At 36.9% G+C, this 19779-nt stretch overlaps 1 protein-coding gene across 6 annotated transcripts in view; it reads right to left on the reverse strand.

Annotated features, from left to right (window-relative positions):
- The window catches only part of IBTK (inhibitor of Bruton tyrosine kinase), a 92493-nt gene that overhangs the window by 22687 nt on the left and 50027 nt on the right, over positions 1-19779 (reverse strand). For all 6 annotated transcript variants that reach the window (XR_003793700.1, XR_003793698.1, XR_003793699.1 and 3 more), the window contains exons 20-25: positions 13178-13299; positions 11124-11236; positions 7256-7404; positions 5686-5849; positions 4512-4604; positions 3819-3962 (exon numbers count right to left, since the gene is read on the reverse strand). Coding sequence is in view for 3 of the 6 variants with exons in the window: in XM_029223760.1 (XP_029079593.1) it covers positions 3819-3962; positions 4512-4604; positions 5686-5849; positions 7256-7404; positions 11124-11236; positions 13178-13299 (785 nt within the window). In the remaining 3 variants the exon portion in view is untranslated. The remainder of the gene's footprint in view (positions 1-3818; positions 3963-4511; positions 4605-5685; positions 5850-7255; positions 7405-11123; positions 11237-13177; positions 13300-19779) is intronic.

A 19779-nucleotide genomic window follows, 5' to 3' on the forward strand; every position in this document is an offset into this window, starting at 1 on the left:
ACATGTTGCCTGGTGCACACGTACATATATTTCTGTTGGATATATATTAAAGAGTGAAAAGTGAAAAAGTTTATAGAGTACAGGTATCTTTAACAGTTGAATATTGAACAGGATACTAATAAAAGGGCACTATCGGCAAATAAGAAAGCTCTTGGCAATTAAACATTTTAATAAATTAAAACATTCAGTAGAAGGGTTGTAAGATAAAGTCTGGGAAATGTTCCAGAAAGTATTTAGAATAGGAAAATAATTATATGAACATTAGAAGAGCAAAAGTAAGAAAATTAGGGAAATCCAGGAAGAGCCATATCTAACTAATGTGATTTCTAGAGAAAACAGTACAGAAGAAAGTATCAAATAGAGTACAAGATGTTCCTAGAACTTAAAGACATGCTTTTCCCAATTAAAAGAGCCCATCAAGTACCCAGCATAATCTATAAACAGAGAACCCACGTCAAGGCACATCACTCTGAAATTTTAGAATGGTAGAGATAAAGAAAAAGGGAAGCGGGGGGGGGGGGGGGGCACGACTTCCTTGGTGGTCCAGTGGTTTAAGAGTCCTCCTTCCAATGCAGGGGACGCGGGTTGGATCCCTGGTTGGGTAACTAAGATTTCCACATGCCCCGGGGCAACTGAGCCCACGTGCTCTGGAGCCTGTGCCACAGCTAGAGAGCCCACGCACCTCAAGGAGGAGCCTGCATGCTGCAACTAAGACACAATGCAGCCAAATTAATTAAAAAAAAAAAAAGAAAACAAAAAGGGAGGAGCGGGAGAGGGAGGAAACTGGTAAACATAGCAAGAGTAAGGAATTGGAATGGCATTAGACTTCACAACAGCAATAAGAAAAAGGAACTCTACAAATGATTTCCAACTCAGAATTCTGTTCCAATCTATCAGTCAAGAATGGTGAGAATAGAACCATTTTCAAAGATATAAGAGCTCCAAAAATGTATGTCCTATACATCTTTTATCAGAAAACCGCTGGTTTTGATGTAGATTGTGCTACATCAAAACAGAGTAAACCAAGAAATAGAAAAACAGGATTTAGGAAACTGGGGATCAAACACTGGAGGGAAGAAAAAGAAATTCCCAGGATGACAGTTAAGAGAAGTCTCAAGATAACAGATACTATAAGCAGGCCTGGAAAAGGCCTAGTTCAGACCAGAGAACTCAAGAGTTCTAATGAAGATGCCTCCAGGGCTTCCCTGGAGGCGCAGTGGTTGAGAGTCCACCTGCCGATGCAGGGGACACCGGGTTCGTGCCCCGATCCGGGAGGATCCCACATGCCGCGGAGCGGCTGGGCCCATGAGCCATGGCCGCTGAGCCTGCGCGTCCGGAGCCTGTGCTCCGCAACGGGAGAGGCCACAACAGTGAGAGGCCCGCGTGCCGCAAAAAAAAAAAAAAAAAAAAAAAAGATGCCTTCAATAAAAAACAAAGGTAACAAATTACCTGGTATGTTTCATCATAATGGAGAGAGAGAGGTATGTTTTGGGGGGAAAATTAGTGATGAGTACATAGGTAGTACAGGAAAACTGACAGAATTAGTTATTCTAGGGAAAAAATAGTGTAATAAAATCATCCTCACAATATGACTCTGTTGTGAATCTTAATTAACCAGTCATAAAAAAGAAAGTTTGGGGCAGGGCAGGCAACTGCTATCTTTCATGATAAGAAGCCTTGAAGTATTACCATACTATTAAATTTTTTAAACTATGTGTTTTGATTTAAAAAATTATTTTATTGGGGCTGGAAAAAACTCCTATGTTTGAAATAGATGCTAAACCAAGGGTATTTGTCCAGTAGTTGGATTTCCTAACTTGAGTAATCATTGTTTTGTTCCTTCTTTTGTTCATTTACTTTTTGTTTTTAAATAAGGAAACTGGTTGATGGCAGGGCTAAAACTGTATTTACTAATAAGCCCAAAGCTTCCTCATGTGCTTAGCTAATTCTCTCAAATTGCGATATATTTAGTATCTTGAGAGCTAGTCAGAGAACTTTTTTTTTTTTGTCTTTTCCATACTTTTGTTTAGGGAAAACATAACTCAGTATTTTAACAGGGGACTTCCCTGGTGGCACAGTGGTTAAGAATCTGCCTGCCAAGGCAGGGGACATGGGTTCGAGCCCTGGTCCGGGAGGATCCCACATGCCGCAGAACAACTAAGCCCGTGCACCACAACTACTGAGCCTGCGCTCTAGAGCCCAAGAGGCACAACTACTGAGCCCGCATGCCACAACTACTGAAGCCCGTGCACCTAGAGCCCAAGCTCCGCAACAAGAGAAGCCACCGCAATGAGAAGTCCACACACCGCAACAAAGAGTAACCCCTGCTCACCCAACTAGAGAAAGCCCGGGCGCAGCGATGAGGACCCAACACAGCCAAAAATTTTTTTAAAATAAATAAATAAAATAGATTTATATTAAAAAAATATATATTATAACAGCTACTCCATAAACCCTACAGAGGCAGTGATTAAATCAGTTTTGTATATATTGCCTTATCATCAGAAACTAGAACAGTGCCTTGCATGTAGAAGGCGCACAACAAATACCAATGAATTAAAACATTCTACTTGGGCTTCCCTGGTGGCGCGGTGGTTAAGAATCTGCCTGCCAATGCAGGGGACACGGGTTCGAGCCCTGGTCCAGGAAGATCCCACATGCTGTGGAGCAACTAAGCCCGTGAGCCACAACTAATGAGCCTGCGCGTCTGGAGCCTGTGCTCCGCAACGGGAGAGGCCGCAACAGTGAGAGGCCCGTGCACCGCGATGAAGGGTGGCCCCTGCTCGCTGCAACTGGAGAAAGCCCTCGCACAGAAACGAAGACCCAAAACAGCCAAAGATAAATAAATAAATTAATTTAAAAAAATTTCTACTAAACCCAATCCGTCAAGTTTTACTCTCTTTTCTTTTTCACTTGGGTGTTCTCACCTCTTGTTTTCTTTTTCTGTGATCATGTTTTAGATTTACTAGTAGGTCTGATATTTAGTCCTACTGGTGGCAATCAAAATAAAATGAGTTGCCACTCTCTTCAAAACGATTTACATTTTAATGGGAAAAATATTCCCTCTTACAAATAGAAAAAAGTGGCATTAGAGTAATGAAGGGATTCCCCCAAACCAAGAGTAGTCTCTAATACCCTCTTCAATGCTTGTGAGAACAACAAGGTTCTACTGATCTTTCCTGCCCATCATACTATCCATGTATGTTTCTTCTAAAATTGGTTTCCAATTATTATGATGTTCGTTACCAAAAAAAAGGGAGGATGGGAGGGGAGCAGAAGTACAACCTATTTTTCATATGTCAAAATTGCTATCTGACCTCTTTGGAGATTATTCCTATTAATGTTGCATTATGGGTAAATTCTAATTGAGAAAAGTTATATAACACAATGTTAAGTAAACAGCCCTGCTTAAAAGTGACAATGACAAGCTATGATTATAAAAATTTTAAGATATTCATGATGCATACAGGGAATATACAAAGAAATTAGGGTGCTAAAAGAAAACTCTGCTTTTATCAAACTTCTCTATGATATACATTATTTTTTATAAAAAAATAAGAATGTTCCCTTAAACTGCCTTAGCAATAAACATTAATTAAAATACCAAGAGGAAATTTTATCTACACATACGAAAAAAATTCAAAAATCATGATGCACGTCTCAAAACAAACAAGAAAATAAAATATTTCCCAAGGTCCAATTTTTAACTTGAAAGCAAAGAGGGGAATGAAATATTTAAAAAGACAGGAAGGAAAAAAAAAAAACCCACCGAAAGCCAAGAAGTACCTTAAAAGCTAATGTACAAAATAAGAGCATACCATGCATTCGCTGGTTTGGGGGTTTTTGAAGGAGCACTTAATGCTGTTTCCATGCTATTCATTCCTGAATTATTATCTTTGGTAGTCATTGCAATCATTTTTCGTTGCTTCTGAGACAGTTTAACTCCATGGGAAATCATTTTTCTAGAAATTGTTAAATTAAACCAATCAGTTTCACCGCTTCTGAGAAAGTTTAATTCCATAAGAAATAATTTTGCTATAAATTAAACCAATTAACATTAATTTCTGCTCAACAAAGGTTACTGGTAATTATATTGCTCTGTGTTTATTTGATGGGATTTTACTATTACTAGATCAAAATGACCACAAGTTTCAACAGAGGCAATATATATAATTAGTTTATACTATCAAGGATCAAGTAATAGCTACATGGGAGCCCTCCGAATACACTTGCATCACACTTGTAACAGAAATAGATCATTTTATAGAGGCAAATTTCCGGCATGTAATACTGTACTCCACAAGAGCTAGACTATCAACCTAACTCAGTCTTCAGCATATGTTTAAGAAATAATGTTATGGAGACTAAATTACCTAGAAAAGAGCTTACAACTAACTTTAACATCAAATGCAGAAAAATAATAGGAAAGGTCCAGTAGGTCTTTCCAGTTCTTTAGGGCAGAACTACAATACAACATGGTCTTTCCCTTTTTTTATGATTTTGTAACCAACCCCAAATTTGTCTTTGGTGTAGCTCCACATCTTTGTCTACTTTCTTCTATTTGCATGATGGTTCTGAGATCCATGACAGGAGGGCTTACAGGACTAAAAGACATATAAAAGTTACTTTACAACCCATTCATTTATCCATGAAGTCCAACCCAAACATTACTGAAACTGTAAATTATATATAACATCATTAATGAGAGGATAATTTAGGTCTATTTTGTCAGCTGCGGCCAACTTCAAAAAGGATATTTTGAATGAAAGCTACTTTTATATATACATACATAATAATAAAATGCATCAGAAGTCATAATGTTAAGAGATACATGTTTAATAAAATAGTCTAACATTAGTGATTAGAAGATGCTTCCAGGTGCTCCCCCAAATATGTTTACTTAGTTCAGAAAGTAGACACCTTTTTTCCTATCTTTAGACCATGAAGCAGCATAAACCGGGACATCGTCATCTTTATTCCAACTGTGCAAAATACAGCATATTTCAAAATAATTGGTAAGTCAATTAACAGTCTTAGCCTATTATAAACCATACTAGGTAATAAAGATGAAGCATAAGCTCAATTAGCTCTTTGAAAGAATACTGTATGTTAATTATACTTATTCCTTCAGTTTTAAAAACTGGCTTTTCTAAGTAAAAAAAAATATGGATAGAATATAGGTGAAGTTAAAATTACAGCATAACATTAAATGAATAGCCTCTGAAAATTAACTGTAACAACACACTCTGTGAGATCTTAAATACACTTTAATGTGCAAAAAAAAAAGATAAAGTAAGCCTACAAATGGCAAAATGGTCTTCCTGAGTGGGAGTTTTTACTAATATACACTATCCATTAAAAAAGAAAAGCTGATATCAAGTCACTGTGTGTGTGTGTGTGTGTGTGTGTGTGTGTGTGTGTGTGTGTGTGTTATAGAGTATTTTACTAAGTATTCCCTGATGACACTGCAAAGGCAACTAAATTCTGTCTGGAAAAAAAAGCCTATTTTAGCCGGTTAGTAATTTGTATGCACTTTAGCTGCTAGTTTGTATGCATTTAGGTAATTTTCTGTATATTAGAAATTTATATTAATTTTTTAAATGTGCTTCATTAAAAAGTTTCACTTGACCAAAAATAAATGATATTTCTCAGACTAACAAGTACAGAACAAAATAAAAATCCTACCTGAAAGAGCCAGAAACCCAACTGGAAGAGCTTGTAGTATCAATTCTGTTACTGGGAATGGGCTGTGGAGCAGATATTTTAAGTACTGGTGATTTTTCCCATGGTTTTAAATCTTCCCTAAAATGTGTAGGAGGTGTACCATTAACATAGGATTTAATTTTCCCCTGGAGGTAAAAAAAAAAAAAAAAAAAAAAAATTAAAAAGTGAGTAATAGCAGGTACCCCTAGCACAGTAGCTAACACATAGTTGGTACTCAGTAAATACTGGTTAAACTATATTAAAGAGTAAAACCTTACAACAATAATTATCTAGTATTTTCAATTCAGTTCTTCTACAGTTTAGTATCTTGATCAATTCTCAAACCATATCAGTGGCTATAACCCAATTATTAAAAGCTTTGGGAATAATTTTTAGGGACATAAGTTTGCATATCAAGTTCTTATTTACCTGAGCATTAAACAAAAATGTTAATAAGTTGTTCAAATAAGATACGAAGCAGTAACTTTAAAATTAACATCCATGACTTTAAAATGAAACAAAATGAAAGTCTGGTATAAATTTCATACAATTCACTCTGAATATAATTAAAGGACTCTGAATAAAATTAAAGCCAAATAATACTGACACTTCAAAAGGGACCCTAAAACTATTGCTATTACAATAGGTCAAGGAAGTTATTGAAATGGTATTTCCACTGCCAGGATAGATTCTTCTACTATTGCCAAAAATTCACAGTATGCCTTCAACCTTCTTTTAAACCTCAACTGTCTTCCAGGCCAAGCTAAGTGTAATATGAATTTCCCCCAAACTTCTACCTTACATAAAAAAATTTTTATGATAAAAATTTATTTCATATCAATCCTTGAGGCCTAGAAGACTCTTAATAAAGGGTAAATTTTCTATTGTCTCACAAATTTCTAGATGTTCTAATATATTTTGTGGATGTATAGAGGTTAGAAAAAAATTACTCTATCTGGTAAGTTTGACATTCTCCTTCCCTGTAGATTAACAATTATGGAATTAAATGTTAAGAGATGTCTGAAACATGGCCTCCCCCAGAGTTGACCAGCCTAGGAATTCAGCAGCTTAGTGTCAATTATGCTAGACTAGGAGAAGAACTCCATTCCAGATTGCATTGCTCCAGTTCACACCGTGGCAGAAAGACACTAAACAGATTTTGCTATTAGGCTTACTTTCAAAATCACTTTCCTTTGACAATTTTTAGCTGGTGTTAACTGACATTTCACAAAATATATTTCAAGTAATTTAGCTATGAATATATATTTCAATATGCCTATACAGTATTGCTGTACTTTACATCATTACTTTTATTGCAGAAAGATTAGAAATACAACATCATAAAGGGCTCAAGACTGCAATTAAAATCTTTAAAACTAGAAATATTAGGCAAACTTGAGAAAACTAACACTACATATATTATGTCATTAATTGTATTTTCTTATAAACCAGCCAGAAGAGTGTTTTAAAGTTAGAGTAAAAATAATGAAAAACTAAACTGTCTATAGATTAAAATTTGAAGAAAATAGTGCATTAATAAATAAAGACAAACCTCAATCTTATCTGAATGAAATCCTGTTGTGAAATCAGGAGACTGTAAATCTCTAGGACTACCCACTCCTGCATAGCTTCCTTCAGAGTCTGATGTCAACAGTTCTGGAAGGGATTCCACAGAATTGGTCTTACCAGACTTTAGTAATCCTAAAAGGTAAAAATTTTTTCATATTTAAACACATATACATAAACATATATGTATTACATTTAATGAACCAAGGAGAGCTAAAAGCGTCCATTTATCCAGATTTAGTAACATTTAAATTATAGTCTCTGTACTAAAGTCTTATAATTCAAGCTAACTGAAGAAAGAAATCAGTTGAAGTGAAAAACTGAAATGGAGAATTTTAAAACAACAGTTTTATTCATTTTAATTACACACCAATTAAGCAATAAACCTGAGGAAGATAGTTATTTGGTATCTAATTTAAAAAGTGACTCAGAACATTTTTCCCCATAAAGACAGCAAGACAAAATTAATAAACTCTAGACCCCTCCCCCTTCCCCTTCTCATCTGTCTCTGCACCTATGCAAAGGGGGATTAGTCCCAGTCTGTGTGGGAGAAGCATTATAACCTTTCTGCCACTCATCTAAGCCAGCAGACTGGCCAGGTAACAGAGGCTTTCCTGAAGCCTACTGTGGCCTGTTTGAGGGTTTTCCCTTCCGCAAAATATCTGTGAATTGAGAGCTATTTTCAATTAGCTTATCACCTAAAGCATAAGTTGTTATGAAATGTATATACCATTTGTTCTCTTAGCCAAGCTCAATACCTGTCTCCCTGCTACATCTGGTATCCTGGCTCATTAGCAAATCAGTCATTTCAAGTATAAACAGAGTAAAAAAAAAAAAAAAAAAAACTTTTGCTTAGGTTCATGTGTTTATTTCCACATATTTAAAATGCAATACAATCTAAATGAAGTGGCAAAATAAATACATTATAAAACATATCTCATAAATTCAGTAAGTGTTGTTTTCTTTAAAAGTAAATCACCCTGGGCTTCCCTGGTGGTGCACTGGTTAAGAATCCGCCTGCCAATGCAGGGGACACGAGTTCAATCCCTGGTCTGGGGAGATCCCACATGCCGCGGAGCAACTAAGCCCGTGTGCCACAACTAGTGAGCCTGCGCTCTAGAGACCGCGAGCCACAACTACTGAAGCCCAGGTGCCTAGAACCCGTGCTCCGCAACAAGAGAAGCCATCGCAGTGAGAAGCCAGCGCACTTCAAGGAAGAGTAGCCCCCACTCACCGCAACTAGAGAAAGCCTGCACGCAGCAATGAAGACCCAACGCAGCCAAAAATAAATTAATTAATTAAATAAAAAAAAAAAAAAGTAAATCACTCTGACAAGATATGTGCCTTTTTTGTTGTTATTGCTAAAATACAATTTGGAAGAACATTCAAACTTTTCTCCCCCACAATGTTTTAAATATTTTTAAGAGTAGCAAATTTTTATATAAGAGAGTATATTTAATACTGGGATGCTCCCAAAAGTCAACTGGAAACAAATCTAATAAAGAAGACGATTAAAGTGGCCAACAATTATCTTTGATAAAAAAATATTTTCACAGAATGACTTCTAACTTTAAGGACCAACACAAACAAACGTTAAGCCTTCATACAACTGTCCTTAATGAAATTAGCTTCATACTCAGAATTTCTCCCAGAATAGGTTACTTTGGCCCCCAGTTAAATTTAACCTTTCAATCATTTTTGGCTTTGGCCACAGAAGGAGTAGTATAGCAGGAAGAATACCGAACAGGAATCAAGAAAATAAATTCTACCTCTGGCTGCTATGACCTGAAACCACTTCAAAGTTTTCTGAGCTTGTTTCCTCAAGTTCAAAGGAAGGGGTGTAAATTAATTCATTATTAAGGTCTCTTCCAGCTCTGAAATGCTAAGACTCTTAACACATGTGCTATCAATAACATCCTTTAAAACAAACCAAATATCTGCTTTTTCCATAAATCTTTTAGGTATTTGGAAAATCACTAGCTCCACGACTGTCTATCCATTTATTCATCCTGCCATCAATCCACCTATGCCTCCTTCTAAGTACTACGGGTAATTCATATAACACAGAGGATGCAAAATCACAGAATTTAAACTTTAAAAAGGTCCTAAAATAGGAATCAGGAGATGCAGCAAATGAGAAAGACCTATAGACCTATCTTCAGTACTTCATCAATCAATTTAGGTATATCAGCTTTCTTTTTTAATATCTCGTGTGTTACCTAAAACGACTATTCTTCACGCTATTTATCAAACATGTCGAATACCTCATTTGTACTTTTCAAAGTTGCCTGTATAAGGCTGATTGACTGTGAAAACACTGCTGATAGAAACTGCACCAGTTTGTCTTATGGCTATAGACACACCACCTATTTCTGAAAGCCATGCTGTACTGCCATTCTTTTTTGGTTACACTTCAAATTTTTATCTAAAGAAACTGTTAAAATGTAGGTCATTTAATCTGGATCTAATCAGATGAATCCAGAATGTGGGATAGTCTACAATACCACTGGCCTCAACTTCTGAAAACAAAACAAAACAGAAAGGTGTGGCGGTGCTGTTCTACTTAAGAGACTAAAATGACATTAATAAGCAAAGGCAATGTCAACCCTGATACGACATTAGATTTTTTTTTTCTTAATGTTAAAACAGAAAAGGCTATAAAAACATGTTTGGACAATTAGGGAAATATGGGCATAGACTACAGCACTAGATAATATGAATTAATGTTAACTGTCTTTCAATGTGATAATGGTATTGTGGTTGTATAGGATAAGGGTTGTATCTCCCTTATGCTTAGGAGATTCATATTAACCTTGGGGGGAAAATGTCATGTCTACAGCTTAGTTCCAAGTGGATCAGGTTAAAAAAAAAAAGTGTGTGTGTAGAATGTTTGGAGGATGAGGGAACAGAGCATGCAAGACAAAGCCTGCAAGAAAAAGCAAATGTGGTAAGAGGTGAACAATAGATCTGGATAATGGGTATACAGATGTTCATGGTATTTTTCTTTCGCCTTTTTAGTAACTTAAAGATTTTCAAAATTAAAAACTGGGAAAAAAAATTTTAGAAAAACTATATAACCTTACTTTCAAACAGGCTCACATAATGCCTAGGTATAAAATGTGTTGTATTTTACTACTGGATTATAACCTCCTTAACACGCATGAATGGAATCCCACGTGGCATCTCACCTGAAGCACTGATATATATGAACTGAATGCACGTGTTACTAGTATCTCTGTCATGTTTTGCCCACCTCTAACCCTCTATGCCACTAGACAGAGTGGTCTTTCTATAAAAACATAAACCTTATCCAGTCACACCCTGCCTTAAAAAATCCATCAACAGCTACCTGTAGCCTTCAGATTAAAGTCCAAATTCCTTAGTTTGGCATATAACACCCTCCAAAATCTGACGCTCTCCAACCTATCTCCTATCTGCACCTACCGGATATGGCCGAGCTATGCACAACAAACGTGCAGTCTTTCTACTGCCTCTAGGCTTGAAACACACTGCCCCATTCTCTTAGCACGTCAATCTGCCTCCTTTTCTTGGCTAAATTCTCTTCACTCTTCAAGATCCAGCTCAGGTATCACTTTACTCTAACAGATGTGCCCCGATCTTCTCAGACTAGTTTGGGTGCCCCTTCTGTGATCACAGAGCAAATGTCAATCAGAGTACTTATCACAATACGTTATCATTTTCTGTGGCCTCCCTAAGACAAGGACTATTTTCTATTTCTGTAGCCCCAGCAGATGGCATATAATAGTATTTAATACATGTTAAATGAATTAGATAAGGAACAGAGACAAGAAAGATTAGATCAGAAAATATACCCTAAAATATTTTCCACTAACCTGTAGATGGTGGACTCTGAATAATATCTGAAAGGTTATAACCTCCAGAACTATCTGACCGCTTACGTGGCTTCTTTTTTGCTTTTGTTTTTGTCTTCTTGAACACACTTTCCCTAGGAAAAAAGCAAACATAAAAGTCATTTAAAAGAAATTAAAGTTACAGGGCTTCCCTTGTGGCACAGTGGTTAAGAATCCGCCTGCCAATGCATGGGACACGGGTTCGATCTCTGGTCCAGGAAGATCCCACATGCCACAGAGCAACTAAGCCCGTGCACCACAACTACTGAGCCTGCGTGCCTAGAGCCCATGCTCCGCAACAAGAGAAGCCACTGCAATGAGGAGCCCGAGCACCGCAACGAAGAGTAGCCCCCACTCACTGCAACTAGAGAAAGCCCGCATGCAACAACGAAGGCCCAACGCAGCCAAAAATAAATAAATTAAAAATTTTTTTTTTAAAAATTAAGTTACAGATGAAACAGGAGAAGAACTATGCATTTTGAGCAATGGAATACAGCATTTTGGTCAAACAGAAAACACAAAAGAATATATATGTTCTAGTCCCATTTATCTAAGTGGCCCAGAGCACGTTAGTTAATTCCACCAAACTTCAGTGTGATACTATCACTATCACTTGTTCTAACCCTAGCACTTCTGTGAAAATTAGAAACAAGATGGGTACATGTACACACACTGTACAATACTGTACATGTTCACACACAAGCTATTATAATCTGTGATCTGGAACTAGAAATATTTGGTGATAATTTTTAAAGTATTTCAGGGGCTGCTTAATTCCTTGAATTATTATTAATCAGGAAAGAGAAAATAACATTATCTGTAAGGACTGCAAGTCTTATTTCACCTAAAAATTATAGATCTCATTACATAATTCATCCACAGTAACACAGGTCAGCTGTGAATACTATTATTTTGTGAAGGATAATGTATTTATGTCAATGTTAATCATTTTATTATAATTTTTAATGTAATAACATGTCATACATCCAAGTCAGATATTTATAAACCTTAAGTATTCCAGTGGCTACCACCAAACTCTAGAAAAAGAGGTTAAAAAAGATTTCTGGAACCAAGAGCAGCTTTTCAGTGAGCTACAATTATACTCATACATATGTATACACTCACACATGTATGTAGTAAATGACCTGAACGTCTGAAGATTTTATTTTAACAGGTCATTTACCAAGCAGAAGGAAAGTAATTCTATAACCACCTGATAAATTAGCCTAAAATGCCGACTGGAAATTCTAAGCAGGACTTATTAAATGGTCAACAGGGAGATTGTGTAGAACCTGGGATATTTTATTGAAGGACTCCCAAATGCCAGTCACTGTGGGTCATATCTCTTCAATGAGTAGGGTTCTCTACAGAGAGGGATCTAGAAGAATGGCTGATGAACTCCCCTTGGTTCACCCTCTCCAGAAGACAAACCTCTCGTCTTCTGCTAAGATGGAGGAGGGGCAATCAATCACTTGGTTCAGGAATACATCAATGCTCTTTGAAAAATTCTCAAAAAAAAAAAAAAAATGCTCTTTTCCAAATCCAACCACTTACACTGGTCTTCATAAACCTAGTACCCGTAATTCTTAAGCCTTTCCAGAATTCTGTTTTAGTTTTTTCTAAGTCATTACTGCTTGGCAACCACTTTCCGACTTCCAAAACTGTTAACATCTCCTGACTGCCATTTACTCCTTTCCTGTTCTCTCTGCTCTAGTGCAATATGCCTTTTTTATTTCTTTACTATAATCTCAGCAGGGTTTGGAAAGGTAGTTAAGATAATTGCACTTATTCAACCCAACATATTTAACCAGAAGGCTACATTCCTTTTGTGTTTATACTTAACTTTGTTATATCTGCAAATATTAATTATGCATTTACTTTGTATTGTATCAGGCTAAAAATGAACATAAATACCTATTTTTTATGTTAGGTTTCTCAATTTTTCTTTCCATATTAATATAAAAGTGTCAACAGTGTCCAAGATTGGGGATGGGGGAAGGAGAAAAGGAAGGGGGGAAAAAAAAAACAGAGCTTACGAATAATTTTGTTCCATATTTATTTCTTCTTTCAAAAAGATATCTCCATCTTCTACATCCAAGTAGCTAATATCTGGTCCATCTTGATATGGTGTAATGACTCTTCTATCCATTGCTGGAATCTGTAGAAAAAAAGATGTCACTTTTTAAATACAAAATTTGTAGAGGAAAGACATCAGCTACCTGTCCGTCTCCCCTTCAATGTACAACCAGTAAAACATCCAGAGCTCAACAAAGTTGCCTCTGCCCAACACACTAGGTCACCAGAGAATTCCACACATTTGTACATCTAAAGGTGGGAGGCTGGAACACATACAGGAGAGAGGCAGAACAGACGGAAGAGTGGACCACGTCTGTGCCTGCAATCCTGGGCCTCTAACCATGGTAGCTGAGCCCACAGCTTCAGGGAACCCAGTACCAGCATGTGAGGTGGTGCACTTACAACTATGGCATCCTGAATGGAGGGGTGCTCACAACCACAGGTAGCTTGGTAGCAGTGGAAGTGGGCCCTGGAACCCAGCCGCCATCGCCCACCATCAACAGTGGCAGAAGCCCACGAACCTTATACAATATCAGATACAGTACAGGCACCTGTGCAACCCTGGCTCCCAACACCCCCATGATCCTCCTCCCACCATGCAAAGACTGTTACTTAAGGAACCCCACAAACTGGGGAAGAGCCCCACATTCCGATGATGACAGTAGCTCTGGCAGAAGAAAGGCAGTAAGGACCTGGGAGGCACAAGCAGCAATAATGAAGGCACAGAAGCACACCTCTTACAGAGCCGGTGGAGGCTGGAAAGCGCCAACTAGCAAATATAATCAGAGCCAGCTCAGGTAAGAGAAAACAGACCTATGTTATAGTGCCACCTACTGGAAAGCAAAAAAAGGACTCTAACTTCTAACCTGTCATTAACTTCAAATGCACCTGCAGAGGAACAATTTAATTCAAGTACCATATACAACCACAATAACACTCGATCACAAAAAGAAAAGAACAGTTCTCCAGAAACCGAACTAAGTCACAGAATATTTCAATCTAACTGATAGAGAATTCAAAATAGCTGTCATGAAGGAACTCAATAAGGTATAAGAAGTCAGAAAGGCGGTTTAATGAGCTCAGGAATAAAATTAATGAACAGAAGAAATACTTTACCAAAGAGACTGAAACTCTAAAAAAGAACCAAACAAACTCTGGAGTTGAACTCAAATGAGATGAAGAATGAATTAGAAAGAAATGGAAATAGAGCAGATCATATGGAAGAGAGAATTAGCAAACTCAAAGGTAGATATCTTGAAATGATACAAGTAGAAGAAGAGAAACAGAATATTAAAAAAGTGAGGAAATTTCACAAGACCTATCCAACTCATTTAGGAAGAAAAATATTAGGGTAATGAGTAACCCAGAAGGAGAAGAGAGTGAGAAGGCAAAAGAGAGTTTATTTAAAGAAATAATATCTGAGAACATCCCAAAGCTGGAAAAGGAACTGGATACACAAGTCCATGAAATTAAAAGAACACCTAATTACCTCAACGCAAAACAACCTTCTCCAAGATGTGTAATAAATATTAAAATTGTCAAAAGTCAATGACAAAGATTTTTAAAGGCAGCCAAGAAAAAGGATGGTAGCTGGGAATTCCCTGGTGGTTCAGTGGTTAGGACTCAGTGTTTTCACTGCCAGGGCCCAGGTTTGATTCCTGGTCGGGGAACAAAGATCCTGCAAGCCACGTGGTATGGCCAAAGAGTAAAAAAAAAAAAAAAAAAAAAAAAAAGAAAAGCCTGGTGGCCTACAAAGGAACCTCCACTAGGCTAGCAGCAGATGTCTCAGCAGAAACCCAACAGGCCAGGAGGGAGTAAAATGACAATCTCAGAATACTAAAAGATAAAAACCATCAGCCTAGAATACTCTATCCAGCAAAGACATCTTTCAAATATGGAGAGATAAAGACTTTCTCAAACAGAAGCTGAGGGAGTTCGTCAACACAAGACCTGCCTAACAAGACATGCTGAAAGCAGCACTTCTAACAGAAACAAAAAAGACAAAGGGACACAAAACTTTGAGCAAGATGATAAAACAGAACCAGAAAATTGCAACTCTATGAGAGCATAAAGGTTAAAGGGAGAAAAAAAGAAAGCAGAAAAATAACTATAAGCTATTTCTGTTTGGTAGCAAACTCACATCAAAAGGGATAATGTGAGGGCTTCCCTGGTGGCGCAGTGGTTGAGAATCTGCCTGCCGATGCAGGGGACACGGGTTCGTGCCCCGGTCCGGGAATATCTCACATGCAGCGGAGCGGCTGGGCCCGTGAGCCATGGCTGCTGAGCCTGCACATCTGGAGCCTGTGCTCCGCAACGGGAGAGGCCACAACAGTGAGAGGCCCGCGTACCGCAAAAAGAAAAAAACCAAAGGAAAAAAAGATTCATTTTATATATGGAATTTAAGAAAAAAAAATGTCACGAAGAACTTAGGGGTAAGACAGGAATAAAAACACAGACCTACTAGAGAACAGACTTGAGGATATGGGGAGGGGGAAGGGTGAGCTGTGACAAAACGAGAGAGAGGCATGGACATATATACACTACCAAACGTAAGGTAGATAGCTAGTGGGAAGCAGCTGCATAGCACAGGGAGATCAGCTCAGTGCTTTGTGACCACCTGGAGGGGTGGGATAGGGAGGGTGGGAGGGAGGGAGACGCAAGAGGGAAGAGATATGGGAACATATGTACATGTATAACTGATTCACTTTGTTATAAAGCAGAAACTAACACACCATTGTAAAGCAATTATACCCCAATAAAGATGTTAAAAAAAAAAGTGGAAAAAAAAAGGGATAATGTGAGAAAACAAAAACATAAAAGGGGATGGAAAATTCATACAGGTAAATGAAGATAACATACTATCGGCAGAAAAAAGACTATTTTATCTGTGAGACGTTTTATACAAAGCTCAGGGCAACCACAAAACTTTGTTACAGAGACATGAAACATAATAAAAGAAGAAACTAAGAAAAATACCACAGAACACCTCCAAACCAAAATAACAGACAGAAACACAGGAAAAGGAAACAATAGAGGTATCAAGCAACCAAAAAACAAAACACAAAATTTCAGGACTACATCCTCATCTATCACTAATCCCCCTGAATGTAAATGGACTGAATTCATCAATCAAAAGACAGAGTGGCTGGATGCATTAAAACACAAGACTCAACCAAATGCTGCTCCAGGAGACACACCTCAGCTCTGAAGACAAACACAGGCTAAATGTGAAGAGATGGAAGATGATACTCTAAGCAAATGGCTGCCAAAAGAAAGCAAGTGTAGCCATCCTTATACCAGACAAATTAGACTTCAAGCCAAAAAGCTAACAAGAGACAAAAAATGGTCAGCATATAATTATAAAGAGGACAACTCATCAAGAAGACATAAAAGTGACTAATGTATATGTACCTAACATAAGAGCACCAAAATATATACAACAATTACTAACATACCCAAAGCGAGGGAACTGACAGCAACAAAATAATTGTAGGGGACATTTAACACCCCACTTACATCAACAGATAGATCATCCAGACAAAAAGTCAACAAGGAAACAGTGGCCTTAACTGAAACGTTAGATCAGATATATTTAACAGATTTAAACAGAACAATGCAGCAAAACACACATTCTTCTCAAATGCTCATGGAACTTTCTCAAGGATAGGCCATAAATCGGGACACAAAAGAAGTCTCAATATAGATTTAAGAAGACTGAAATTCTATCAAACATCTTTTCCGATCACAATGGTATGAAAAACTAGGAAATCAAGAACAAGAACACTGGAAAAACGACAGATACGTAAAGATGAACAATATGCTACAGAACAACAATTGGGTCACTGAAGAAATCAAAGGAGAAACAAAAAATTACCTGAAGACAAATGGAAATGAAAATACAATATACCAAAATCTATGGGCAACAGCAAAAGCAGTATTAAGAGTTTGTAGCAATAAAGGCTTACCTCAAGAAACAAGAAAAACTTACACCTTAAGGTACTAGAAAAAGAACAAAGCCCGAAGTCAGTAGAAAGAAGGAAATACAAAGATCAGAGAAGACAGAAGAAAAGATGAATGAAACTAAGAACTGGTTTTTTGAAAAGACAAACGAAACTGACAAACCATTAGCTAGATTCACTAAGAAAAAAAAGAGAGAAGCCCTGATAAATAAAATAAAAAATGAAAGAGAAAAATAAATAGATACTTACAGAAATATAAAGGATTATAAGAGAATACAAAAACTGGACAACCTAGAAAAAATGGACAAATTCTTAGAATCATACAACCTTCCAGAGCTGAATCATGAATAGAAAATCTGAATAGACCAATCACTAGTACAGAGATTGAAACAGTAATCAAAAAGCTCCCAAAAAACACAGGTCCAGGACCAGATTGCTTCACAGGTGAATTCTACCAATATTCAAAGAAGATTTAATAACTATACTAAAACTATTCCAAAAAACTGAAAAGGAGGGAATGCTTCCTAACTCATTTTACAAGGCCAATATCACCCTGATACCAAAACCAGACAAAGACAACACAAAGAAAGAAAATCACAGGCCAGTATCTCTGATGGCTGCCAGTTGCAAAAATCCTCAACAACATATTAGCAAAACAAATTAAAAAATATATCAAAAGGACCATACAACATGATCAAGTGGGATTTATACCAGGGACGTAAGGATGGTTCAACATCCTCAAATTGATCAACATGATACAATACATCCACAAAATGAACAAAAATCATGCGATCATCTCAATAGATGCAGAAAAAACATTTGACAACATTCAACACCCATTTATGATAAAAACTCTCAACAGAATGGTGTAGAAGGGATGATATGTGACAAACCCACAGCTAACATACTCAATGGTTAAGTAGTAAAAGCTAACCCTCTAAGATCAGGAATAAGACAAGGATGCTCAATCTCACCACTCTTATTCAACATAGTATTGGAAGTGTTAGCCAGAGCAATTAGTCAAGAAAAAATAAATAAAAGACATCCAAATTGGAAAAGAAGACGTAAAACTGTCACTACCTGCAGATGGCATGATTTTTATATACATAGAAAACCCTAAAGATTCTACCAAAAATCTGACACAAATAAATGGAAAGATATGCCAGGCTCAAGGATTAGAAGAATTAACATTATCAAAATGTCCATATTACCTAAAGCAATCTAATTCAATACAATCCCTATCAAAATCCCAAAAACATTTTTCACAGAAATAGAACAAAAAATTCTAAAATTTATATGGAACCACAAACAACCCTGAATAGTCAAAGCGATGCTGAGAAAAAAGAACAAAGCTGGAGGTATCATATTTCCTGATTTCAAACTATATTACAAAGCCACTGTAGTCAAAACAGCATGGTATTGGCAGAAAAACAGATGCAAAGATCTCTAAACAGAATTGAAAGCCCAGGAATAAACACTTGCATACATGGACAATTAATTTACAACAAAGGAGCAAAGAATACACAATGGAGAAGGGACAGTCTCTTCAATAAATAGTGCTGGGAAAACTGGACAGCCATATGCCAAAAAATTAAATTAGACCATTATTTCACAATATACACAAAAATTAAGTCAAAGTAGATTAAAGGCTTGAGTGTAAGACCTGAAACCATAAAACTCCTGAAAGAAAACACAGGTGGTATGCTCTTTGATATCAGTCATAGCAGTATCTTTTAAAATATGCCTCCTCAGCAATGAAAACAAAAGCAAAAATAAATGGGATTACACCAAACTAAAAAGCTTCTGCACAGCAAAGGAAACCATCAATAAAACAAAAAGACAACCTACCAAACGGGAGGAGATATTTGTAAATCATATGCCCCAAAATAACTCATACAACTCAACAACAACAACAAAATTACCTGATTAAAAAACGGACAGAGGAGTTGAATACATATTTTTTCAAAGAAGACATATAGATGGCAAACAGAGAGATGAAAAGATGTTCAACATCACTAATTATCAGGGAAATGCAAATCAAAACCACACTGAGACATCACTGTACACCTGTCAGAATGGCTAGGGTCAAAATGACAAGAAATACCATGTGTTGGCAAGGATGTGGAGAAAAGAGAACCCTCATACACTGTTGGTGAGATTGTGAATTGGTGCAGTCACTACAGAAGACAGTATAGAGATTCCTAAAAAAATTAAGAATAGACTACCATAAGATACCCAGCTATCCCATTTCTGGGTATTCATCCAAAGAATACAAAAACACTTATTTGAAAAGATATATGCTCCCCTATGTTCACTGCAGCATTATTTGCAATAGCCAATATATGGAAACAACCTAAGTGCCCATCAAGGGATGAATGGATAAAGAAAATGTAGTATATGTGTATGTATATAAATGCACACACACACACACAATGGAATACTACTCAGCCATGAAAAAAAGATGAAATCTTTTTTGCCATTTCCAACAACATAGATGGACCATGAGGATGTTATGCTAAGTGAAGTCAGATGGAGAAAGACAAATACTGTATGATTTCACTCACAGATGGAACATAAAACACTAATAAACAAACAAAAACAAA

Source organism: Monodon monoceros, unplaced genomic scaffold (assembly GCF_005190385.1).
Source record: "Monodon monoceros isolate NGI ecotype Baffin Bay Population unplaced genomic scaffold, NGI_Narwhal_1 Super_Scaffold_15, whole genome shotgun sequence".
Taxonomy (NCBI): Eukaryota; Metazoa; Chordata; class Mammalia; order Artiodactyla; family Monodontidae; genus Monodon; species Monodon monoceros.